Below are 25,154 nucleotides of genomic sequence, written 5' to 3' on the forward strand. Positions count from 1 at the left end.
CCCCCATTCAAATTGAACGGACAAATAAAGCCCATGTCCCTCATTGTCTTAGGCGCCTTGAATCGCAGGTGGTAGTGACCAAACTGGTCTAACCCTAAGTCCTTAACTAGCAGCACTCGACATTACGGGGGATTCCAGGGTTTTGCACTGAAGGGTATCACCTTGGAATGTTTTTTCCTTATATGAACATTAAATGAATAGCATATTCCTTCTTAATCCAATCCATTTAGTTCTTCTACTTTCATGGACAATGAAGCCCTTGTCCCCCTTGAATAGCAGGTGGCAGTGACCTAACTAAAGGTGTAGGCCATTGGCCATTTCAGACCAAACGCTTCCTCTGAAAGGAGGCCTTCCTTCCTTCCATCCTTCTGTCAGACCGAGGTTTGCTCTTTAGTGACGGATCATTCCTCTGTAGTTCACACCTCATGTCATTTATTGAAATAAACAACGATAGAGTTAAAATCGGTTGATTTCTGTGATCGTGGTTAACATTTTGTAGCTACATAGCTCCATAACTTTTTGTTCTATGATCTCAAACTGAAGAGTCTACAAGCTCTAGAAAGAGGTATTTAATTTAAGGAGAGGTAGATATTTCTAAGTGTTCACAACAGGTAAAAGCTAAAATTATCGAGTTTAGCTTCCCTGTGGAAGCTATTAGTCAAATTAGTGGCCCTCGCAAGATGTATAATAGAAGTCAAACAGGTTAAATTTAAGATAGTAAGATTATATAAACTAAAGTACAGATGACAAGGTAAAACAAATCATGATAAACACCTGTTACTATTTTCTGTATGCAATGGAGTGGCACTAGAGTGTTGGGGTATAAAGGTAATATTATTAATATAATATACAGGTTGTATTATAGTCAGATTATACAAAATAAGAGAGAAATAAGTTCTTTGCTTTACTATGTGAATGAGGCGTATCAAGAACGGCACGAGACAAAAGGCAGAACTGATGGCTTTGGGGGACGTTTAATACAGGCTTCCATAATTTTAACCTTTTAGATGTAGCATAGCAACAGCCGAGGCAGTTTTTTTTTTCCTACCTTTATATTTCTCTTCTTTTTTTCATAATTTTCTACAGCTTACAAAGAGTTCTTTTACTGAATAGACTAGTTGCTTGTTTCCAGGCAATTATCACAGGCAATTCAGAGGGCGAATCGACGCTAGTTGAAAGGTACATTTACATTTCTGGTTGGGACTAATGAGCTGGTTCTTGACATGAACCATTTGTAGGTTTTGTGTTGGCCAAAAAAGCCTCACAATCGCAGGAGGTACTATAACCTGTTGCATAGAGTTTTTTTAGAAAAATGTGGATGTAGATAAAGCAAGAATTACATGCTTTGTCTCATTCAGTTGAAAAGGTTTACGAAATGGTCTTATTTGAACAGTGAGCTGTATTTCATAGGACAGAGAGGTGTTGATGGTGAAGATGTTGATTTGGTTGAAAAACGAGGGAGCTTTGTGTCTGTCTCTACAGTTTGTTGATCAGCTTAATGGGAATTTAATATGTTGTCTTGCAAAACAACTTATCAAGGGCTTGTAGCCTTGCAAATCCATGGGATCCTAAGCCGTGAACCACTGCAACATTTTAATCACTAAATCTTGACATTCAGCATATGATCCTCCCTGCTCTTCCAACACAGCAAAAAAGGAAGTTGATGAGAGAATTTGGAAATTATTCAGGAGAAGAAACAAAGGATTGGGAAAGGGAAACAAATAACATGGTCCCAATATGGGCTCAGGTGGGTAAAGGCTGGACTGGATTTCACCGGGACTGGACTAGGACTGGACTGGGTTTCGTTCTGACTGGGGGGGGTGGGTGGGACACCAAACACTTACCGGGGCAGTTGCGATAGGACACATTCTGTGTTCCTGGTCCTATTCTGGGTGGACATGGACCTTGAGAAGCAAAGAAGATTGGGGCTACAGAAATTTACATCTTTTACATCATCATGTACGCTTTTGTCCGAAGCGACTTACAATTATTACTCTACCGATGGACGCAGCCATCAGAAGCAATTACGGAGTAAGTGTCTTGCTTAACGACACTTCAGCACGCTTGCAGGAGGAGCTGGGAAACGGCAACCTTCGGATTACTAGACGACCAGCTCCACCTCCTGAGATACTGCCCCTGACATGACGTGACATGATTTAAACTGCTTAAAAATCCCATTTTGAATATTAGACTTGAGAAACTTCCTTGAGGGATTTTATTTTTCACCCGTGTACTGGAGCTCAAAGCTAACAGTAGGTGGGCATGAGTGCACCTTGAGGCTAATCCTACCATTAAGGGCTGAGGAAGCACAGCAAGGGATGGGATTGATAGTTCACTTAAGGAACAAACTCTGTTTAGAGAAAACAATAGTGACAGGCCATTTAAAAAGCCAGATATATTTGGATTGTTGACATCCTCCCACTGTGATACTTACTATCAGTTCTTCTAATATTAATTATGGTCCCTCAAAGCCTTGCGGAGGTTAACGTTTAACATGCAGAAGTTCAACACCTAATGATGTTTCTCTCACATATTCTGATTCTACGCTGAGAGGAATTGCCCTGGAGAGACACGTCAGGGTGAAGCTACAAATGGTGTTGGAGGTGAAAGGTACACGGTTATTATCACATCATTATGGTGAATTTAAAACTCAAATACATTGTTAAGGTTAATGCGTATGAAATATAAAGAAGGATCCTCAGCTCTCTAAGCTGCCAGTTACAATTTCACACACTGATCCTTTTTCATTTCACCCTATTAGCAATTCGGGCAATTCTTATAATTCTTGACCATCAATCAGTTTTGTAAAGGTTAGAAGGGAGTTTGGTGGGGAGTTGTTGGATTCACAAATGAACACAGAGGCATAAAGGACAAAGGAGAATTCCGATGCAAAGGGCAATCTAGCAATTGCTTGAGAGGTGAATAGCGATGAATATTTTAGCATCTGATGGATGAACAAAATGTTAATGCTATTCAGTGGTATGAAATATTACCTTGTTGACTTAGGAGTGGAGTCATTCCATTGTGTTACATCATGAAACATCTGTTCCACATATTTCAAACACCTGTTGTACCGGAACTGGAATGTATTTTGAGTGAGTCCATTAACATGAAGCTGTTTTTTTCTCCTGATAGACTTCTCCTTATAAGACTCCTGTAATTAAACACCTGTTTGCCCCCATCAAGCCTCAGTGTGACTCCCTGCATTCTACCACCTTGTCAAAGTCCGCCGTAAACACAGGGAGAGCATCGAAGATAAGAAAGTCAAAGCAGAGGACAAAAAAGAGGTATGTACAGGTTCATCATTTGTGGAAACATTATTTGAGAAGTGATAGAAATGGTGGGAAGAGATGGTGTGAGGTGTCACAGCAAAAACACAGAGAAGAAGCAGTGAGGACATTGGGGAAGGGATTGGGGAGGCAGCGTAGGGGAAACCAAGGCATGGTTTGAATGAAAGATATAAGAAAGGTGGTCAAGGCAGGAGAGAGAGAGAGAGAGAAAAGGATAAGGAGGATGGACGGTGGAGGTGTGCATCGAATGGACAGGTTTATATCCATGACCAGAAGGTCAGTACTTACTGTAGGGCACGCACTCATACTGGACCTCCAGGTACTTGTAGGTCCCGGGGCAGGGGTCCGGAAACACATCGGAACCTGTGATAACGATGCACTGGGTCCGGTTGTTGCACCTGGGGGACCAAATCAAAATGGCATCAGCAAATTACCAAATACTTTACAAAGTACCTCATATTAGACAGACAGTTTGTGACTGCCGAAGTGGAACACCATGGGAGTAAACATTATGTTAACACCATGGGACTAAAACACTTCAAGTTGGAAATAATCAAATCATAGCAGCATAATAAGCTTATAACAACACTTGTTAAAAAAAAATTACCACACAAATAAAAAAGGACTACTTTTGTTTTGTCTGTTAAGTATGTTAAACAATTGTAATTGGTTTTGCTTTTTACTATTCGTTAAATCAGTTAAAGCTCTGAAAAATCATTTTCAGAACATCTTAAATTACAGCCAGTTACGGCTGTTTATTTGAACCAGTTCTGATAAAGAATGTTTGTATGTGTGTGTGTGTGTGTGTGTGTGGTCTGAGGCATGACTTCAAAAAACTCAATTTGTCCATAATCCTTGGGCCATGCTTGTTCATGGGTCCATTTTTATATTATTTTTCCTTTTCTATATATAATTCTTATATAATTTTATATTTTATTATATAATTTTATTCAATTATTTTTCCACTTGTTTATATTATTTTCATAAATATTATATAAAATTGTATGAATCTATATTATATTATTTTTCCTCTTTTATACAGAATATCATTTTTATATTATTTTATATAATTTTTTCTCTGTAATATATTATTTTCATTTTAAATTCAAGTATTTTGTCCATTCGTCAATTGGTCCACATCTATATAAATTCCGGTAAACATATATTAGTATTCTACTGGTACAGTACCGTAATGCTGGCTCCATAATGCATTGCAGTGCAGCCCTTAATTTAGTTGTTCATCCTGATGATTCCACCTCTTTGGCTTACTTGCATGCAAAGATGAATTAGAGTGCTTTCCTTAAAAGATTGCAATAAAAATGGTAAAAAGGAAATGTAAAATGTATATTTGTGAAACATGGGCCCATGAAACAGAATGATAACACCAATAAAACCAGTGACACTAATAAGGCATTGACCTGACAGCGTTGGATCTGGGCGAGGACAAAGAGGGAAACATTCCTCCATATTTACAGCGACGGGGTGTTGGCAGGAGGCTAGATGGCTCTGCTGATGTATTGCCTTCATTTTTACCGCCAGGACGCTAAGGAGCCTGATGTATGGAGAACCAGCCAGGAAGAAACCCTTTGACTTTGTTTTTTTATGTAGAGTGCAAATAGAGAGAAAAATCATTCTATGCAAAGACCAGGGCTCCAGTCTTAATACAGACCAATTATTGACATGTCAAAATATAATATGGTTTTCCACGTAACTCTGGAAAGTCAGTCAAGGGGACATTAAGAGGAGTGGAATAATGATTATTGAGAAGAAAAGGTTTTGTTCTTTTTACCACCCCAAAATTCATACATATACATACATATGTAATTTTTTTTTCCTTTTACTATACTATTTTATTGTATTCTATTCTATTATCACTTTACTATTACATTTCCTGCTATATATACACCGATCAATACCAATATATCAACTTTCCATCTTATTTCCATCTTTGAAATTTCAAAACCAAATAGACAAAATGGCAAAAGAATAAGACAGCTATCTTCCATTTCCGTCTTCCTTCCCCACCGGCGAGTTAATCACGGCATGGTATTCCAAATCTAATCCCTGACCTTTTGGGAGAGCCAGACATTATCACAATTAGAGAGCGAAAAAGTGCCTCAGATTCGATGCAAATCAGCTGCTCGGGCTGCGATAAGATGCTAAAACGAGCGCTAACTGATAGCACTGCTGAGAGCATGCTTCCACTCGCAGTTTAACCTTTCCCACCACTGCCATAAAGCATGTCAAAGAAATAATGGGATATGCTCAGAATAAAGAGATAAGGGGCTAACTGAATAATAAATTGGCTCAAGTGCGAAAAAAAGGCGATATGGTGGTATGGATGGAGGTGTTCCTGGGGATAGGACACTTCCAAGGTTTCCTCCCTAACCCTAACCTGTAACCCCAACTCTGTTGATAGAGGTACCACCTTCCAAGACTCCTTCCAGAAAATCTCACCTTGGTTGATAGAGTCGCGACCTTCCAAGACCGCTTCCCTAACCCCTTACCATTGATAGAGGTATCACCTTCCAAGATTCCTTCCCTATCCCCAACCCTGTTTATAGACGTACCACATGCCAACACTCCTTCCCTAACCCCAACCCTGTTGATAGAGGTGCCACCTTCCAAGACTCCTTTCCTAACCCCTAACCCTGTTTCAAGACTCCTTCCCTAACCCCGAACCCTGTTGATAGAGGTACCACAAATCGTTTGCAAGCCTTGCATTATTTAAAACTATCCTATAACGTTTGAGAGAAATCTCATGCAGAAGATGTGAGTGAGTGGAGCATATTAACCCCTTTCTCGTGCTTCCAGTTCAAATTTCAATCCCATTAGGGCCTGTGAAACTCAAAGTTTGTGAAAATAATTTAATTTGAACAACTTTGAATGAACAGAATGTTAGGATTTATCAATAACTGATCTCCCATTCCTTACTGAATCAACAAGGAAACATAATTGCTTTAAAAAACCCTTAATTGCAACAACTCTGTCAGCCTGGGGGAGTTCAACAAACTCAGTGGTCACACTATCTCCGAACAAATTCACTCCAATCTGGCACACCCGGATCTTCTGGCTAAAAACAGACCATAATAATATTCAGGTCTTGGAAAAGACAAGGAATTACTCATCTGGAACACATTTTTGAAAACAATTAGCTTATATCCTTCCCAACCTTAATGTATAATATCGGTGGTCACAGTTTTCTGCAATTCCTTCAACTAAGTCTCTTAAAGTTAAAATCAAATAAAAGAACAATATCCTTCAACCAATTCCGATGATTGAACGTCTTACTCATATAGGTAATTTAAAAAATCAAGTTTTCCACAATATACAAACTTTTATTAAAAACAGATGAAACATTGTCTGAACCAACTATGGAATGGGAAAGAGACCTTGCTGTTTCCACCAATATCAACAAGTGGAAGTTTATTTGCAATACCTTCTCTATGACCCACAATTCCAAAATGCAACTCATCCAATATAAGATTTTGCACAGAGCACATATCACCAAACACAAAATATGAAAAATGGGTGTTGTGACTAAAGATGTTTGTTCTCATTGTTCTCCTAATACCAGAGATGACTACTTTCATGGCATCTGGCTCTGCCCACCCATCCAAACATTCTGGAACAACATGACAAAGAGGCTATCAACCCTTCTGGGTCACAGTATTCCAGTCTCCCATATATATGTCTCCTCGCTGACCTCTCCACATTTGACCCACCACCAAGCCATTTTTCATCGCCTTTAACATTGCAGAGAAAATGATATTACTCAATTGGACAAAACAGAGATCCCAATGCTTGAATTGATTCATAGAATACATCTCAATGGAAAAACTATCGCCAGTATCCAAAAACAATGTTGATTAATTTAATGAAATATGGGCAACTTTTATTACTGACATAAGTCCATCCATTAATACTTGAGTCTTCCTAAGCCAGGGCAATGTTGTGGGGTTTCGGGGCATGTGGGGGTCCTTCGGGTCTCACTGGGGCTCTGCAGTTGGGTAAGTGCCCGGTGGCTGTGGGGACGTCCATGGCGCTTGGTGCTGCAGCCGTGGGGGGTCCTGGGCCCCACGGGGTGTTAGGGGGACCAGGTGGTGGCATCCGCTTGTCCCATGGTTGAGCTGGCCAGTCTCCGGGGGTGAAGGTGGCGGTGCCCCTGTGGGGTGCCTGCGGCTGGCGTCCGTGTGTTAGCTTGAGGCATCGTTGCGGGTTTGGGGCTCGGGTCGGGGGTGGGGAGTGCTGGTTGCGCTTGGCCGATCAATCCCAATGCCAAAACTCATACTCAGTATATGACATCTAGGTGCTCTGCGCTGAGCACACTCAGCCACATCGATGGGCACTCTGGGCTTGGGGCTGGATGGGGCGTCTGGCCAGTTGTGGTGGGGTGGACTTACCCCTTGCGCGGGGCACAGGTGGCTGTGGGTGCGTGGGCGGTTCGGGAAGGGTGTAGGTCTGTCGGCGTGGGACCTGGCTCTGGGCCTGTGGTCCGTGCTTGCCATCCACATCCCGGGTTCTGTCCCTGCGGCTACTTCTTGTGCATGGACGTGGGGGTGGGTTGTATGTGTGTGCCTCAGGGGTGCAGGGTCTGCATGCGCTCAGGGACTGTGTTATGCTCCCCAGGCCAGGCATGGGTGTTGCTCTGCTGGGCTGCTTCTCTGGGGTCTGGGGGGGGTCTTCTGTCATTGCAGGGCAGGGTGCTCTGGGCTTACCTGCGGTTGTGGGGTGTCCATACGGCCGAAGGACTTCGGGGCCTTTTCTGCTGCTTGGAGTCTCTACAATATAATACCGACCTTATACTCCAGAACCAATTGGGACAAGTCCCGTACACTCACGGGTGGACACTTCACACGCACGCACACGCACACACACACACACACACACACACACACACACACACACACACACACACACACACACACACACACAGGCGGTCTCATCACAGGCACACACACACCACCAGCACCCGCCTTGACCACACCCCCAACACCCTCCTGGTTATACCTTTCTCCGTTCCTCCCTCATTTACTGCCATAACTATGACAGGAAGAGGCCACGTTCCGAGTTACTGTTCCAGTTTTCCTAGAGTTAATTAACTCTGTTTTGTGGATACATGTTGTCGCCCGACGTTTTTATGTTTGTCTTTCCAGGTACATGTTGTTGTTTTGTTCGATGTTGATTTGTTTCACCCATGGTGATTCTCCCCCTCTCTCTCTTTGAAGTTGGAGACCTGATTTGCTTTTTGGTTTTAGTTTGTTGGCCAGAAAAAATATTTAAATAGAATAATATATATCTAATTACATATATTTTTGGTCTTTTATATATTCTTTTTTTATATTATTTTATATAATTTGATATTATTTTTTATGACATTATTTTCGTCTTTTTCCTTTTGTCTGTGTTTTTTTTTCTCCTCGTAGTCTATTGCCATTATATACAGTATATCATTTTGTATTATTTCCCTCTTTTAAATATTATTTTGATATTATTTAAAATTGCACTGTTATCTTTCAGAGTGTATTATTTTTTTATTTGTTTCCCTTGTTGATATAATTTATTATTTTTCTAGTATAGAAAACAGTCAGGATACCATTTGGTATCATTGGCATTTCTAGGTTATGTTGTTTGTCTTTCGTTGAAAGAACTTTTGTTGACTGGATTACATAGGAAAACAGTTAAATGACCTTAAAGTTATTTATTGTTGAAATGATCCACATACAAAACCACACCAAATCCTTCTGCTGTTTCTCCTCAAGTTAATGCCATCTCTTTTTTTAAATGGCTCTTTGTCAAATACAATTCTTAGTGTCTCGAGTTTATCGTTATTATTCATCACTTCATCAATGACGCTCCGGAGCCGGCTGGACTCCAAAGCAGTGTTCAGCTTTTCACGCTCTGTGGAGTCACGTCTGCTTCCTTTATGAGGGCAAGAGTTTAACCTGGAGCCTGATGAAAAATGTATGTATTTTTCTTAAAATAAACAGCAACAGCAGATGTACAAGACGCTGTTCAGTCAGGCAGCAGAGATTGAAGTCCATGGAGAGAAGCCCAGTCACTGAGATAAATAGTGCAAGTACAGGCCTGATTTGACTTGTATTTTTAGCTTTTGGGCTATATATATATATACATATACACACACACACACACATTTTTTTTGTTTGATTTTGTTATTTTGTTTTACATTAACTAATTTATTTTCCTTTTTATATATTATTTTATGTAATTCTACATAATATTATATGATTTCATATGATCATATTATTTGTAGTATTTTTTATAGTATTATTTATAGTATATTTTTTCTATATAGTTTTTCCTCTTTTAAGTATCTTTTTTCCTCATTCTCCATTGATCACTGGTGTTAATGATCTACTCTCTGGCAAACCCCCTGATCCACCGTTCATAACAGGAAGCCGCCAAGTTTCTGTCGTAGTCATCTGTTGGAATCAATAAACTGGTAATTGAATACTTAACCCAGAAGTTCATTAGTCCAAAAAAGAAAAAGGAAAAATCTATAGATACGAGCCACTTATTCATATCTTATAACACAATACAGTCTATTTGTGCAACTGTTTTTCAGATGCACCATACAATGATTGATATACTGAAAATATTATATAAAAGAGGACAAATCATATAAAAAAGAGAAAGAGGAAAACTAATTACAAATAATATAAAAAAGAAATAAACTAATTTTAAAAAGAGGAAAAAAAGAGAAAAGAGGAAAAAAAAAAAATATATATATATATATATATTTAACATGTGTGTGTGAGTGTGTGTGTGTGTGTGTGTGTGTGTGTGTGTGTGTGTGTGTATAAATAATTATTCAATTATTTATACACACACACACACACACACACTCACGCACACACACGATGTACATAAAACAGAAATGTGTACTGTGACAGCAGCAAAAACGCTACCAGCGCTGATACTTTGGGGAAAAATAAAATATGCTTAAACTCAGTCTTGAATATTTCTATATAGATGACTTAATTATTATATGGCACTTCCACGTGTGCAGGGAGGCAGTTCGTCCACAGCATCACCCACTGGAGTCCAGTAATTGCTTGCAGCTGAGTGGACTAATTAAGCAACAGCATCCTCAGGATATTTTCACGAAATCATAAAAATGTGCTCATGAATATAATATAATAATATTCCAGTAAAATATATTAAAACAACTTATTTGGAGAGCCAACAGGAGGTTTTATCACCATCATCGGGTGGAGCCCACCATTCAATTCAGGACCGTCCATTTTACGTTCTTTTAAGTCAATGATGATTTCAACATACAGTTATAATGTAGGGTTTGGCTTGTTTTGTGGGCCTGGGTAAATATATAAAGAAAAAATATGTCATATAAATGCTTTTTTTTTTTTTTTTTTTTTTTCACAATGTGAAGTGGCATTTCTTTTTTTTATGTTTATGTTTTCTTTGCCCATACAGAATATTTACACTATAATATTATTAGTATACTTTACTATATTTCTATATATGTATATAGTTTTTCCCCATACACAATGTGAAGTGGCTTTCTTTTGTGTCATTTCTCTCTTCTTCCTGCATATTTCAGACGAGGCGAGCGACAGAGCTCAGGGACCTCCTGGCTACGAGAGAGTGAGCCTCTTTTCCAGATGAAGACAAGGAATTCACCACATTTTCTACTTGAAGATAATTGATTTTGGCACCGGACACATCGTGTCATTAGTTTTGCTTCATATTTGAATCTGTTTCTAAAAATACACACAAGGAAATGTCACTAATTAGTCTCACATGCAAAGCAGCCGCTAAAATCGATTTAATGACAATGGAATGCTGCTTTAGTCCTCATTTTAATGTTATATATTCAATACTTGCATCAATCCATGAGGACAATGTGCAAGAAACACATTAAACTACAACTGTACTTAACTTTAGCAATAATTTAGTTATTTGTTATCCATGCCGGTATTACTGTATACATATTTATTCATCGCATACAGTATGTGTACATATATATATATATATATATATATACACAGTATATATATATACACACACTCTTCTCTCGAGATTCGTTTTCCTACTTTAGCTTTATATTCAGTGAATATTATTCGAAAATATATATATATATATATATATATATATATGACAAATGTATAAATATATATGATATGATGTAATGATGATATGATATATATATATAAATTTGTCCTTTTTCTATATGTGTGTATTCTGTGAGATATACTCCCTGTGTGAGTCAGCTTTCTGACTCCATCAAACAACAATAAACCTCCTGAATACATTGCTGTTTTATTTCATTATTTCTTATTTCCCAGAGGAGGAGGAGGAGGAGCAGCACAAGCCACAGATGCTGACACCAAACCCTTCAATATATATACCCTATTTATTCAAATATAAACCGGTAGTCAAATAAAAACCAGGTCTCTGGCCGGGGGCGTGGTCTACACAAACAAATACAAAGCCTGCCACAAGTAGAGACAAGGGGAAAAACTATGCGGAGCTCTGCTCCCAAACAAAGCAAATAAAAACAGTGTGTTTTTATTGTAGATGTATTCAATTTATTCCATTTCTTACTGCTGCGTAGCAGATCCATTCTTGGTGCCAAAGCGCTGCTCTGAACACTCTCACTCTCCTCCAGCGCTCCAAGCAGTGCGTTCAAGCCGAACTCGTAAAACTGTAATTCCCCTGTCGGCTACCACCACAAGTGTGACTTTTAGGGTAGCTAACAGCTCTTTTTTTTTTTTGCCATACATGTGCTTGCATGGCATGGCACACAGACGGATGATGGTAAATTAAGTGCCTGGTCACTATTAGAGGAAATCTCTCTCTCTCTGTCTCTCTCTCTCTCTCTCTCTCTCTCTCTCTCTCTCTCTCTCGCTCTCTCTCTCTGCACTTTGGTTCAAAAGTCTTCCCTAAATGATGAGAGGTTTCATGTTTAAGTGTACAGTGTGTGTGTGTGTGTGTGTGTACACCTGTGAGAAAATGCCATTCACTGAACCATATATTGTCATAAATTATGACAAAATATGAGTCACTTAAAAACTACAGTATTGAGAAAAGAGCTGCATTCAATCAGGATGGGATTCAACTCAGGGTCACCCTATATACTGTATATATGACTAGCGATAGATACTAGTCACTGTCCACCAGCCAGTGTCCACGAGCGACTAGGTAGTGGACACTGTCAACTAGCCACTGGCCACTAGCTATAAGAAGTGCCATTTACTTTCTGTGCAGTTTTTTTCCCTATTTCTTAGTATTGTAATCTTTCTTACCGCTGTGTCATGATCTTGTAGGCGTCAGGGAGGTAGCAGTTGATGTTCTCCATCTGGAAGGGGTCGGCGTCGCAGATCTTGTCGTCCGTCCGCCCGTAGTTGGCGCTCTCGATCATGATGACGTCGCTGCCTGGGCAACGCAGGTCGATGGGGTAGCCCTCACACGACAGCTCCCTGCGGACCAGGCCGAAGGGCAGGGCGGCCCGGCTGAACCCTGGGAGATGGAAGGAGTGATGGAGAGGAAACAGAGAATATTTGATCAGTTACCAGAGGAGACCGAATGGAGGAGTGGAGTGTAGCGGCAGAGACTCAACAAAAGACAAGGCTGGAAGAAAAGGTGGGAGACGTCCACTAGATCTTGACGGGTGGGGGGGTTGTTTTGCCCGTCCAGGAATTATATCAGAACCAGAATCCGTTTATTCATCCAATGTGTAAGTTAAGATTGGTGTATTGCTGTTGATAAAATTTGCATATAAATGCTTAACTGTCTGAAGAAATGTACAAAAATAGCCAAATATACAAAGAAAATAGCCAAATAAATAAAACAAAAATAGCCAAATAACAAAAAATATAAAGCCAAATAACAAAAATCCAAAAGACAATTTTAAGGTAAGTGAAAGGCAACACCCAGAGTAAGTTGCAGTATGGCTTCTAATATGATTATGGGAATAAAATTAAATACAAATATATAGATAGATGGATGTTTTACAATCCAATAATACAGGCAAGGAGGACAATGACAGAGAAGGTATACATTATTATTATGTTATTACTCAACTATTACATTGCTATAACAATATGTATTATGATTTACTATTATTATTATTATTACTATTATTATTATTATTATTATTATTATTATTATTATTACTTATTATAATGCAAAGAGAGAGAACATAGCACTACAATGTATGCAGGGATGGAGGAGGTATTGTTAAGTTTTGTTCAGTTAAATTCAATGGATTGTAGCTGTTTTAAAAAACATGGCAGCTATTGATTAGCATTTCAGCGCTGCTAAAGTAGGCCTAGCAGCGTGGGTTGTGTGGGACGCGTCAATAAATTGAGTGTTCTCAGCAGGATTTGCGTTTCCACGGTGTACGTCTGCCACCAACACACCTATCAATGAGCCCTAAATAACAATCAGCGATCGTAATCAGGGGTCGGTTTGTCAGAATAAACCCTCCCACGCCCTACATTAGGATAGAAAAACCTGCATCCGGCCACAGAATGACCCCAAACACTTCATTTCATGGAAACGTAACTTACTGAAAATGTAACCCAAGGAAAAAACGTTACAAATAAATTACGTGCCCAACACGGCACCAAACGGCCACCCGTCACTCAGAGTCCAGCTCTATTTCCACAGACAACACGGAGAGTTCTAACAGTTGCAACACACAGGTTCTGGTTTACATGCAAACACGGACAGTTTTTTTAAAGACAGGAGGGTTGCTCTGTGTAGACCGCATAGTGGTTGCTCCGCGAGACAAGCAATCAGGATAAGACAGAGCAGGGGGAGCCCATGCTGCGTCCAAAGTGAACTCGGAAAATCGTGCTGCGTCTCAGAGAATCCAGGAAATTGAAAAATGCACCCAACACGACTAAACTAGACCCCATACCTGCAGCTTTATTATTATTGTTATTATTATTTTTATTATTATTATTATTATTATTTTTATTAATATTATTGTGTCTTTATTTTCCCTTACACAGTATATTTTATAAACATACAAAACTATATAAAATATACAAAAAGTGATTCTATGCACAGGATGAGTTTCATTAAAAGGCAATAGCCGGAGAGTTTATTCACACTTTTTGTAATCCAAAACCGAATTTCTTTTTTTTTTTTTTTTTTTTTTAGTAAAATGAGCACCTGTAGGACAGCCTGAGAGTGTAATTTAATCCATTCTACTGTGCTGAAAATCGAAAGCTATGCTAGTCAGGAGAGTAGGGAGAGAAGATGAAGTCAGCTGGTGTGTGTGTGTGTGTGTGTGTGTGTGTGTGTGTGTGTGTGTGTGTGTGTGTGTGTGTGTGTGTGTGTGTGTTGTGGCTGCGTGAGTAGAAAAAAAGTAAAAAATCAATATTGTGGCTTTGAGCTCAGTAAATGTGAGCGCGGCCGAACAACTGTGCTTAGGGTAAAAGTGAAGTATTTTGATCAATTTTCTCCAATCCCAAGGAGGAAGTTTTGTCAAGAAAGCTTTAGCAGAGATATGGGCTCAAGTCAAATCATGTAAAAAAAAAAAAAAATTAAAAAAACAAACAAGAGGGACATAAATAACCAGGAGAGTCCAGATAAAACTCCAATTAATGGATTCACATGACACGTGGAAGCTGCGGAGAGCAACAAGGGCTTGTCGCTCGCAATGTGGATATTATAACCGAACAGATAGAAGAAGATCTGCATAACTTCCCTGTACTCCAGGCTTAAATGGGACCTATTATGTTCAACTCCAGCTCCTATATTTTTATTCTGGGACTCCAGCAGAGCAGCTTGGCATGATTCACAGTTAAAAAAAAAACATTATTTATCTTATACTGGCCCTTTTTCTTTTGCTCAGTTCAGCCTTTGACTGAAACCATCCATATTAGCTCCTGTCTCTTTAAGGACCACTCCCTAACAGCCCACTTTCTTCTGGTTGGCCAACTCTGCCTGTTCAGCAGCCGGCTCCCCGGCACCACACTGCCGGTGCGGGCATCCAGACTTCATAGGCCCTACACCCCCACACTCAAAACATTTCATGGTCCCGCATGCGAGGAAAAAAAGGGAATAACTTTACGGTCACAACAAATAGGAAATGTTAAACGACAAAATTGAAGATAAAAATCCCATTTTCTGATGTTCTATTTTTCACTTTAGAACAAAATCAAAGCAAGAAAAACAGTCCTTTACTGGAAAAGCATAATAGGTCCCCTTTAGAGGGGACCTATTATGCGATATCACAATAGCCCAAATCCAAGACAATATAATATTTAGTCATTTATCGCACAATCGATATTATAACAAAAACTCTGCACTCTGCATGCAAAATATACAACCCAGACACACTGTGTTTCATGACAACATAACTCGGAAAAAAATATGTAACACATAAATCACAGCACATAAATTGTGCTTCCTTCAAAATTGGGATTGTGATATGAATGATGGAATGGATGAATCCATCGCTCAGCCCAAGTTTTTACTACAAACCTGGTGATTAACGAGGAGTATTCTGAATCAACGCTCTATGCTACCTACACTTGCAGGGAAATAGCGTTCTAGAAATATGTATTTATCGTAAACATATATGTGGAAGACAGGTGCCCATATTGCACCCATCAGTGCTTTGCAGTAACCACCGTAGACCTGAAGGGAAACAATGGAAATAATAAATAATAGTATCTCCATGAAGTCTGGCGGCTGTCTGTGCCTATCCTGTCATTCTGACTTTATTTGTGAGAAGAAGAAGAAGGGCCTCAGGGGGAAAGAAAGAACATTCTTTTTTCTCTTCTTGGTCTTCTTGACATCCAAGCCTCTCATGTGACCAATAGCCATGAAAAAAGTAAAAGGCTTATAAGTATGATAGCTTTTCAGCCATTGTTTTCTTTCTTTCTCCCCAGCCCCCTTCATTTCTCTCCCAAAATGCTTACGGCGATACACAATTTACCAGAGGTGTTGGCTGCCAGCTCATGAGAAGATTCCAGAGTAAAAAACATTAAGATAATTAAAACAAAAAAAAAAGAGAAAACGTGGCGTGTCAAGAACGGGACTTGACAGCCGATCTCAAGTTGGCGTCGAGGCGTTCCAGCGTCGCTCTGTCAAAAGGTCTGTGTCTCGCTACGTAATAAGCAAACGATCTATGCAATACATCAATTCAAAGACTTGAAACTGGCTGAAGACGTCATGAAGACGTCTATCTATCCCTTTCCTGTTACTGAGAGGAACAAAAGGCACAAAAAATAAATAAACTGAGCTTTTCATAACATGCAAATGCGACATTATGGACCTTTTAATGTTTTTTTGTTAATTTTTCAGTTTATTGTACATTTTCACATTCTTCCATTGTGTAGTCATTTTTTGGTTTATTGAATATTGCATTTATTGAATATTTTTCCAGTTAATTATTAGGTGTATTGCCATTTTATTATTCACATTTATACATCCATCGATTTACCAATTTACCTATCCATCATCGATCCATCCAATTTTCTAATTACCTATCTACCTATCTGTCATCCATCCATCCATCCATCCATCCATCCATCCATCATCCATCCATCCATCAAGAGCTGATTACATGATAATCAAACTATGGGGACATCTTCAACAAAAAATTGCCTTAAGAAGTGAAGGAAAAAGAGAAGCACCATCCTTCCTTCTATCTTTTCTTTCTTTTCCATCCCATTCCAGTGCCCCAGATTGGAGAGCCCTCCAATCTAGTGTTGCCCTATGGTTTGGAGGTCAGACGAACGGACATCAGATGGATCAATCTAGCAGCGGCCATGTTCCGCAGAATGGGAGCCATTACATAGTGCTGGCCCACTTTGTGGCTTGTTGGGAATGTGGGATCTGGATCCTCTGGCTTTCCCTGAGTTTGATCCCTCCCAAAAAACAAACATGTAAAAAACACTTAAATCAGTGTCCAAACCTCTCTAAACCTCTCAGCTTCTGGTTTGATGATTTAGTGCTGATTGAGCTCAGAGATAAGTAGGAAAGCAGAAGGAGAAGAACGAAAACGCTTATAAGGATGGGATTCCCACAGAACCAGAACCGAGGCCATTGCCATGGCAAAACCCCAAGCGCCGTCCTGCTAAATCCATTTTCCTGTCCCAAACCTCTGGAAATCAACCCCCCCCCCCCCCCCCCCCCAAAAAAAAAGAGAAAAACAGAGTGATGTCTTCACCAGCTGGGGTTGAAGCTCACTCATAAACAACATCCAAAATTCATCTCTCCATTGATTAGGCCTCAGGGCTGAACCACTTTTCTTTCCTTTCCCCCCCCCGGTGTCGGATCATCCAAAAATCGGGACCAAAAGCGGGACCCAAAGATCAATACGACCAACCGTCCCAACTGAAGTCATTTTGGCCCCAAAAGGATTTGTCAGGTTACCATGTGGACATTAAATGTCCCGTCCCCCTCGCTTCGCTCCAACTCATTGGAAGTGTGTCCAGTTCTCTATAAGTCCCGTCCTAATCTATTTCATTCCAACACTTAATTCCAAATAGAGGAAACCAGTTTTATTTCTCCATTGCAGGGACACAACTTCGCTGTGGTTTGTTGTGCCATAAGGAAGAATTATGGTTCTAGGAATTTCCTCATGGGTTGAACAAGGTTCAGGGGCTAAATGTATAGTTCCATAATGGTATATCCAAATGTGGATGTGCAAAAAAAAACACAAATTCCTGGAAATAATCGTTTTCTATTGTATTTCCATTCGTTCTTTTTTAGACCCATTTTTCTTCCCTTTATAAAATGAAAAAGAAAAATATGTCTCGAAAAAAAATAAGCACAAATTGATATTGGTGACTGGCAGACCAATATCCTGCAAATACAGACAGAAAGAATAAGATGTTATCAAATCAAAAATTTAATGTCTACTAAATTAATAATAGCTTCATTCATATGAGCCAAGATCAAATATTTATATATTTTTTAATAATATTTTTTTTTTTCAACAAGCCAAAAAGTGCATGGCTTTTTGCACACACAGCTAACAGATAAAACAAATTAATTCATAGTAATTAATATGAATTCAATATGAAAAAAAATATAATAAATGATGTATGTTATTTTTTAAATATATATATATATATAAAATCAGTAATACAATCATATGAATATTACTAATATAACTACAAATCAAAATTATTATAAAAAATATGATCTATAGTGTATATCTCAACAGACTATAGGCCTTTGCCTTCCTGTTTCCTATAGCTATTGCTATCCTGGCGTCCACAGCTTTTTACAGTCAAGAGAGCACTTATTGTGTGTCAGGTCCTTTATTGCATATTATTGCATAGTCTTTTGTTCGTAGAGAGGTTATTTTTGGAGGGACACAATGGACAAGCTGGTTTTACAAACACAAACATAGAACATCATTGATGCCAGAACAATTACAGAGTCCTGTGACTGGAAATTAAAATAATTATACATACACACAAACACCTTTGCACACACACTCCAACATATATTTAGCTCTAACCGGTCTCCTGCAATGGTATATTCAATAAAAATAAATCACATTTCTAAAGAGAGAACCCCCTCTCAATGGAGCGGCGAGGACACTGCTTTGGAAAGGCGCCCCTCTTGGACTAATTAAACAGCACTAGCAGCGGATCAAGGGGTAGTCAATAATATATTATGTGGAAACGCAATCCCGTGTCCATGGCAACCACCTGCAGAAAAAGGCCATAATTGGCCAGATCCCTATCAGGGTCTTGTTGACACTCTGCCTTATCACATATTCTGGTCAGTCCACCCCCTTTCTCTCTGGCTAAAGTGGCGTTTCCATCCCTCTACAACACGCAATGGCGGGCATTGAGTAGAAGTCATACTCGCCCTTTCTACAGACTGTAATTAACTAGTAAGCCTAAGTATATAACATTAACTATACACTTAGAATGAAGCCTTCAAGTGAAAATGATATGCACGTCCATTGCCTGCTAACAGAATCTGAGAATATGTGGTCACATTGGGTGACTTTAAAAAAATCTTTTTTTTTTTTTTTTCATCAAACCTTTACCATTGGCTGATTTTTATGCGGTAGGTATTGCCAACATGCAGCTAATTGAATTTGATCGGTGCCAGGGACTTCTGTTTCCATGGGTTACGGTACTTTATTACACCGTGGGAGCCCCTTTCTATTTAAAGCTCCCCAAGATGGCATTTAGGATCATGTTTAACCTTTGGGATGACATTGAGCCAACACGCAAACTGCGGCGAGTGAACGGAGAGAAAGTCCTCCTATATAACGGGGGGATGGGGTTGGGATGATTAGGGACAGTCTCCACGGTGCTGTTACATTTTAATTCAGGTTTTTTCTTTCTTCTCCCCTCCGACGAGCCAAATCAATCGGAAAGTGACCATCTGCCGGGGGTACGAGCTTCACTGGAGCAGAGGTAATGAACAAAATGTCTTCCAATTTCACACAAATGACGAGTCGTTAAGATCTTCAGCCACTGTGTGGAAGCGTCTTCGAGTCTGTCCGGTCCACCGCTGCTCAACAACGCCATTAGAAATCAAACACCATGTGGAGTGCACCTAGAAAAGCTCTACAGCTCTGGTCAGATTTCTTTCAAGATGTTACAAGAAGACCTAACGCCGCTGTTGTCAGACACCGATTACACAGCATGGAAAAGGACAGACAGCTTCACAGCCTCCATACAGTAAAAGGCTCTTCACATTAAAATGACTCTGTAACACAATCTTTCTTTGGGAGTTATTTCGGAGGAAGGGGCAAAGTAAAATGAAGGGCCTGATCAAAAGAGCCATTCATACAGACAATGGCCGCTCACACCACAGCCCCATTGTAAGGCGTTGGACAAAAGCAACAAGGTCCCCCGGATTATTTTGATGCAAAGGCAGAAAATTTTTCCTGTCATGGAGCCGATGAGCGAGTGTGACGGAGACGCTTCCAACGCTTGTCGCCTACTGTTGAGGCAGCCCTTTGATTCCTTCCTTTTTCGGGGACTAAACGGCTGCTTGGAAATGAGCTAGCATCTCCGGCCACCTTGTTGCGGGGGAACCGTCGGGTGAAAAAGAAGGACGTGTGGCCAATAGCATTAAGTTGGAGCCCCAGGGACCACAGCTTGAAACCCCCTACTCCCAAACACCATCTCCTTCCGTCAAACCAAAGCAAAGTAAAGAAACCTTCATGTGGAGACGGTTCCCACAGTGATGATTCCATAATCCACAGATTTCCCTTTACAACGGTGCATGTTGTGATGTCCTGTCCCACACAGGGTACTGAACAAGAGGAGAATTGTTGTGTATTTAGAGAAACAGCAGGAGGATGTGAGGACCTGAGGACATGAGGATGTGAGGACCTGAGGAGTGAGGATCTGAGGATGTGAGGACGTGAGGACGTGAGGACCTGAGGACATGAGGACCTGAGGACTTGAGGACGTGAGGATCTGACAACCTGACGAAGTGAAGACCTGAGGATGTGAGGACCTAAGGTCCTGAGGAGGTGAGGACCTAAGGACCTGAGGATGTGAGGCCCTGAGGACTTGAGGGACATGAGGACCTGAGGACGTGAGGACCTGAGCATGTGAGGATCTGAGGACGTGAGGATGCAAGGAGCTTCGGACCTCAGGACATGAGGACCTGAGCATGTGAGGATCTAAGGACCTGAGGACATGAAAACCTGAGGACATGAAAACCTGAGGACGTAAGGACGTGAGGACGTGAGGACGTGAGGACGTGATGACATGAGCACATGAGGACCTGAGGACGTGAGGATGTGAGGACCTGAGGACATGAGCACATGAGGACATGAGGACATGAGGACATGAGGACATGAGGACATGAGGACCCGAGGACGTGAGGACATGACGACATGAGGACATGAGCACATGAGGACATGAGGACCTGAGGAAGTGAGGACCTGAGGACATGAGGACGTGAGGACCTGAGGACGTGAGGACATGGAGGACATGAGGACATGATCACATGAGGACCTGAGGATGTGAGGACATGAGGACATGAGCACATGAGGACCTGAGGATGTGAGGATGTGAGGACGTGAGGACATGAGCACAAGAGGACCTGAGGATGTGAGGACGTGAGGACTTGTGGACATGAGGACCTGAGGACCTGAGCATGTGAGGGTGTGAGGATCTGAGGCTGTGAGGACCTGAGGAACGTATGGGCGTACGCAATTAAATTACTTGCCCACTGCCCCAACCGTCATTTTGATAAAAAAAGAGTGGATAGAAATAAAACCGTTAATTTTCGCGTATTAGCGCCGACGTTCATCTAATAAAATGATATTTATTTGTAAAATTAAGCATGTTATCAATACTTAGTCAGACGCTACAAAAGCGGAAAGTGAAAGTGTCTGCTTGTGCCAGCAGAGTCGCAGCACAGTCCGCTTATCATGAGGAGAGGAGAGAAGGCTATAGAAGGCCGCAGATCAGGTCTAGACGGGGACCTGTCTCCCTCCATCCGTAATTAGTGCCCGTGCAATGGGCACTAATTACTTACTAATTACAATTACTCATTACTAATTACGGGGCGCCCCGTTTCTAAATCACAATCAGGTTTGCGATTCTCCCCGTATTTTTGTGGGTAATATTGTCCGACATGGTCGCCATATTGGGGCGGTCAAGATCCGACTTTGATGAAGTTTGGTTCGAAGTTTGGAGAGCTGCCCTTGGCTCCAGAGGGTCCGCTGCGCCGCATCCCTTAACGCACACTGCACCCGCCAAAAATTTATAGAATACGAATATTACAAAAACAAATATCAATATATCAATATATATATCAAATAACAATAAAGCTCAATATAAGTTCATCCCGTTTGTTGCACAGTGAAGGCACATTAGAGAGAAATATTCCCGGTAAGGCGAAAAGTCCGGGTTGGCGGAGACGCACAGCCTGTTCCCTCCCCTCCGCCTTTCCCTGTGTGTACAAGGGAGAGAGTGCATTCAACCAGAATGTCCAGTAATTCCACAAATGAGGCGATGAAAGTGGGAAATAAACCTGAACATAACCGAGGGAATGTCCGCTAGTGCAGAGGTTCCCAACCACTGGCTAGCGGACCATGCCAGGCTGCAGGGGACAAACCCAGGCTGGATTTTTTTCTGGAGCCATCTGCGATCTGCTCCACAGCAGGGCAACAGGAAAATGTGTTTTCTCCCCACTTTTTTCACCCATGAGAATCTGTACACAGCTTCATGTAATCCTTTGAAATCGAAAAAGTCACTTTAAATTGACTCGTTTTTTTAAATGCATCCATATATTTGCTATGGCTCAAATTGTGCTCATGGTGAACAAAATGCTGTATTGTTAAAATCTATTTGCCTGTTTATGTAAATAGAATATGTGTATTAGAAAGATAGCAAAGGGAGGAAGTAGAGAGTGAGAGTGAAAATCCAGCCTAATTTGTATTATCCTCCGTCCAGTCCACTCCAGGTCATTTACATCTCGTCACGCTCACAGCAGGGGAGTTATCTGCAGCATCTTTGATAGAGGTACATCTTTGATATAGGAACGAAAATATCTTGTTGTTTATCTCTGTTCGAAACAAATATAAATTATAATATATATAATATATATATAGTCTCTCTCTCTCTCTCTCTCTCACACACACCTCTTGCTCCTCAGGTGGAAATCTATCCACAGAAAGTTTCCTGTTAAACAGATATAGGAACCTGCTGCTTTCTGCAGGTCTTTTAGCTTCACTAATGGAAATGGTAAGAATATTTCTTAGTGTCTGGGTACCTTAATTAAATGATTTTAAGGGGTAAAAAATGTTGAAAAATCATTCACGGAGGAATGATCAAGATCCTTCAAGGTCTTAAATTAATTGAGTGATTCAAAAAAACTGAAAATGAGTGTGACACTGACTGTTTTTTATTCAATGCCTTTTGCTTGTTTGATTTTTTTGTTTTGTTACTATTTGATTGAGTGCCTATTAATGTAAAGCACATTGAGTCGCATGTTGTATTTTAAAGGTGCTTGACAAATTAAGATTATTATTATTAAAGGCTATAATTAAAATAAGGGATGGGTCGCAATACTCAATTATTCCATTATTTGTTCAATTAAATTTTGTTTTATTTTAGAACAACGACTTGTGTGTGGGCAGCGGGTGGATTCTAACTGTTCCGTTCCTATCGGAGAGCTCTAATTCAGTTTTACCAACGTCAATAGCAAAATCTGGCAGTCGCATTTGGAATTTGACATTGTTAATTTTCTGATCCTGCTCACACATCCAAACGATCGATTAATCCCTCGTACTACCCACGGATTATTCGTCCATGAAAAACATGAGTTTTGCACATCCCTAATTACAACATTCATGTCATAATACATTGTTACTGTGTGTCACTGTCACTGTTACCTACCAAAATAACGCACTACAAATAAAGGATTCAACATGTTTCAGTCAACAGCTTCTTGAACAGATATGAGACTCCATCACAGATTTAACAAAAGTGCACAGCGGCAGCAGCAGCAGAAGAAACATCATATTCCAAGCCTCATCAGATTCCAAGTGCACTCGTATGTAAATCAACCTTTCGGCCTAATTAAGTTCCATGGGGTTCATCAAGGTCATAAATCTGCTCTTTGTTTTATATATATATATATATATATATATATATATATATATATATTTATGATAATGCATTATTGACTTCACATCATCCACACATGTTGGCTGGCTGCTCTCTCAGGAGAACACAATGTCACCCCACTGCCGTCTGATATCGGATGGCCCTGAGGCCGCTGTGTGTGTGTGTGTGTGTGTGTGTGTGTGTGTGTGTGTGTGTGTGTGTGTGTGTGTGTGTGTGTGTGTGTGTGTGTGTGTGTGTGTGTGTGTACACGAATGGGTCATATTGGGCAACGAAAAAGAAAAGCAAGGACGTTATAACCCACCATATTAGAAATGTTGCAATGATCATTATAGTGAAATATGCATTTATTTGCAGCTAAATTTACACACACTAACATAAAAATACGCAGCCATGCTGTTTTTTTTCAATTACATTTCAATCGCTTCTGATTACATTTAATGTGCTATTGTTAAGATTAGATTCAACTAATTGTCATCGCACATAGTACAAGTACTGAGGCAACAATATGCATTTCTCTGCATTTTACCATCCTAGTAACTGACGTATCTGGGAGCAGTGGGCTGCCTTATAGCGGCGCCCAGGGAGCAGTTAGGGGGTTAAGTGTCTTGCTCAAGGACACATCAGCACACTACCAGGAGGAGCCGGGGATCGAGCTGGCAATCTTCCGATGACTAGATGACCCACTCTACCTCCTGAGCCACTGCCAAACCTTAAAAGTGAAACTGCTCCAATTTGTCCATATGAAGTATAATATAAAAGGGAATACAATTAGCCGCAACTTTGAATTGCAAGAATTGAGCCCCCTTGTGAAACTGTTAAGTCGGATTTACACTGAATCCGACAAATGACAACTACTCACTGGAAGTCCATTCATTTCTATGTCATTGATTTCTGCATCGGATCGAGGGTACAGGTTGCGTTGAAATTGTTCAACTTTTGCCACAAATTTCGGATCCGACGCTATGACCAGAAGTCACTTTTTTTATTTGGAACTGGGCTTTAAATTAAGTTAACCAGTTAGGTATATAGAATAATGACTTCATTAATGTTATAAATCTAGTTTTATATTAATTAATTATGCGTATTTTTTTTGCACTTTACAAACACTATATCAAGGGAGTTTGAAACTGTAATTGATAAATAGGTAAATAGCAACATCAACTCTGTTGAACTGCAGAAGAACGAGCTCTTTCCTTTTCATGGTGATATTTTCACGTGATATTTTATCACGTGAAATTTTAACACATGCACTACCGATGACAGCCACTAGGGGGTGTCACAGTAAGATAGT

The 25,154-nt window shown here is 40.2% G+C and overlaps 1 protein-coding gene across 1 annotated transcript in view; it reads right to left on the reverse strand.

The window, feature by feature from the left end:
• Positions 1 to 25,154, reverse strand: part of adgrl2a (adhesion G protein-coupled receptor L2a) — a gene marked incomplete at its 3' end in the record, with an annotated part of 119,879 nt that overhangs the window by 59,206 nt on the left and 35,519 nt on the right. Inside the window, exons 3-5 of the mRNA XM_080012610.1 lie at positions 12,578 to 12,791; positions 3,579 to 3,688; positions 1,845 to 1,904 (exon numbers count right to left, since the gene is read on the reverse strand). Of these exons, the coding sequence (XP_079868736.1) occupies positions 1,845 to 1,904; positions 3,579 to 3,688; positions 12,578 to 12,791 (384 nt within the window). The remainder of the gene's footprint in view (positions 1 to 1,844; positions 1,905 to 3,578; positions 3,689 to 12,577; positions 12,792 to 25,154) is intronic.

The sequence above is a fragment of the Zeus faber genome, assembly GCF_960531495.2.
Source record: "Zeus faber genome assembly, chromosome: 1".
Lineage (NCBI taxonomy): Eukaryota > Metazoa > Chordata > Actinopteri > Zeiformes > Zeidae > Zeus > Zeus faber.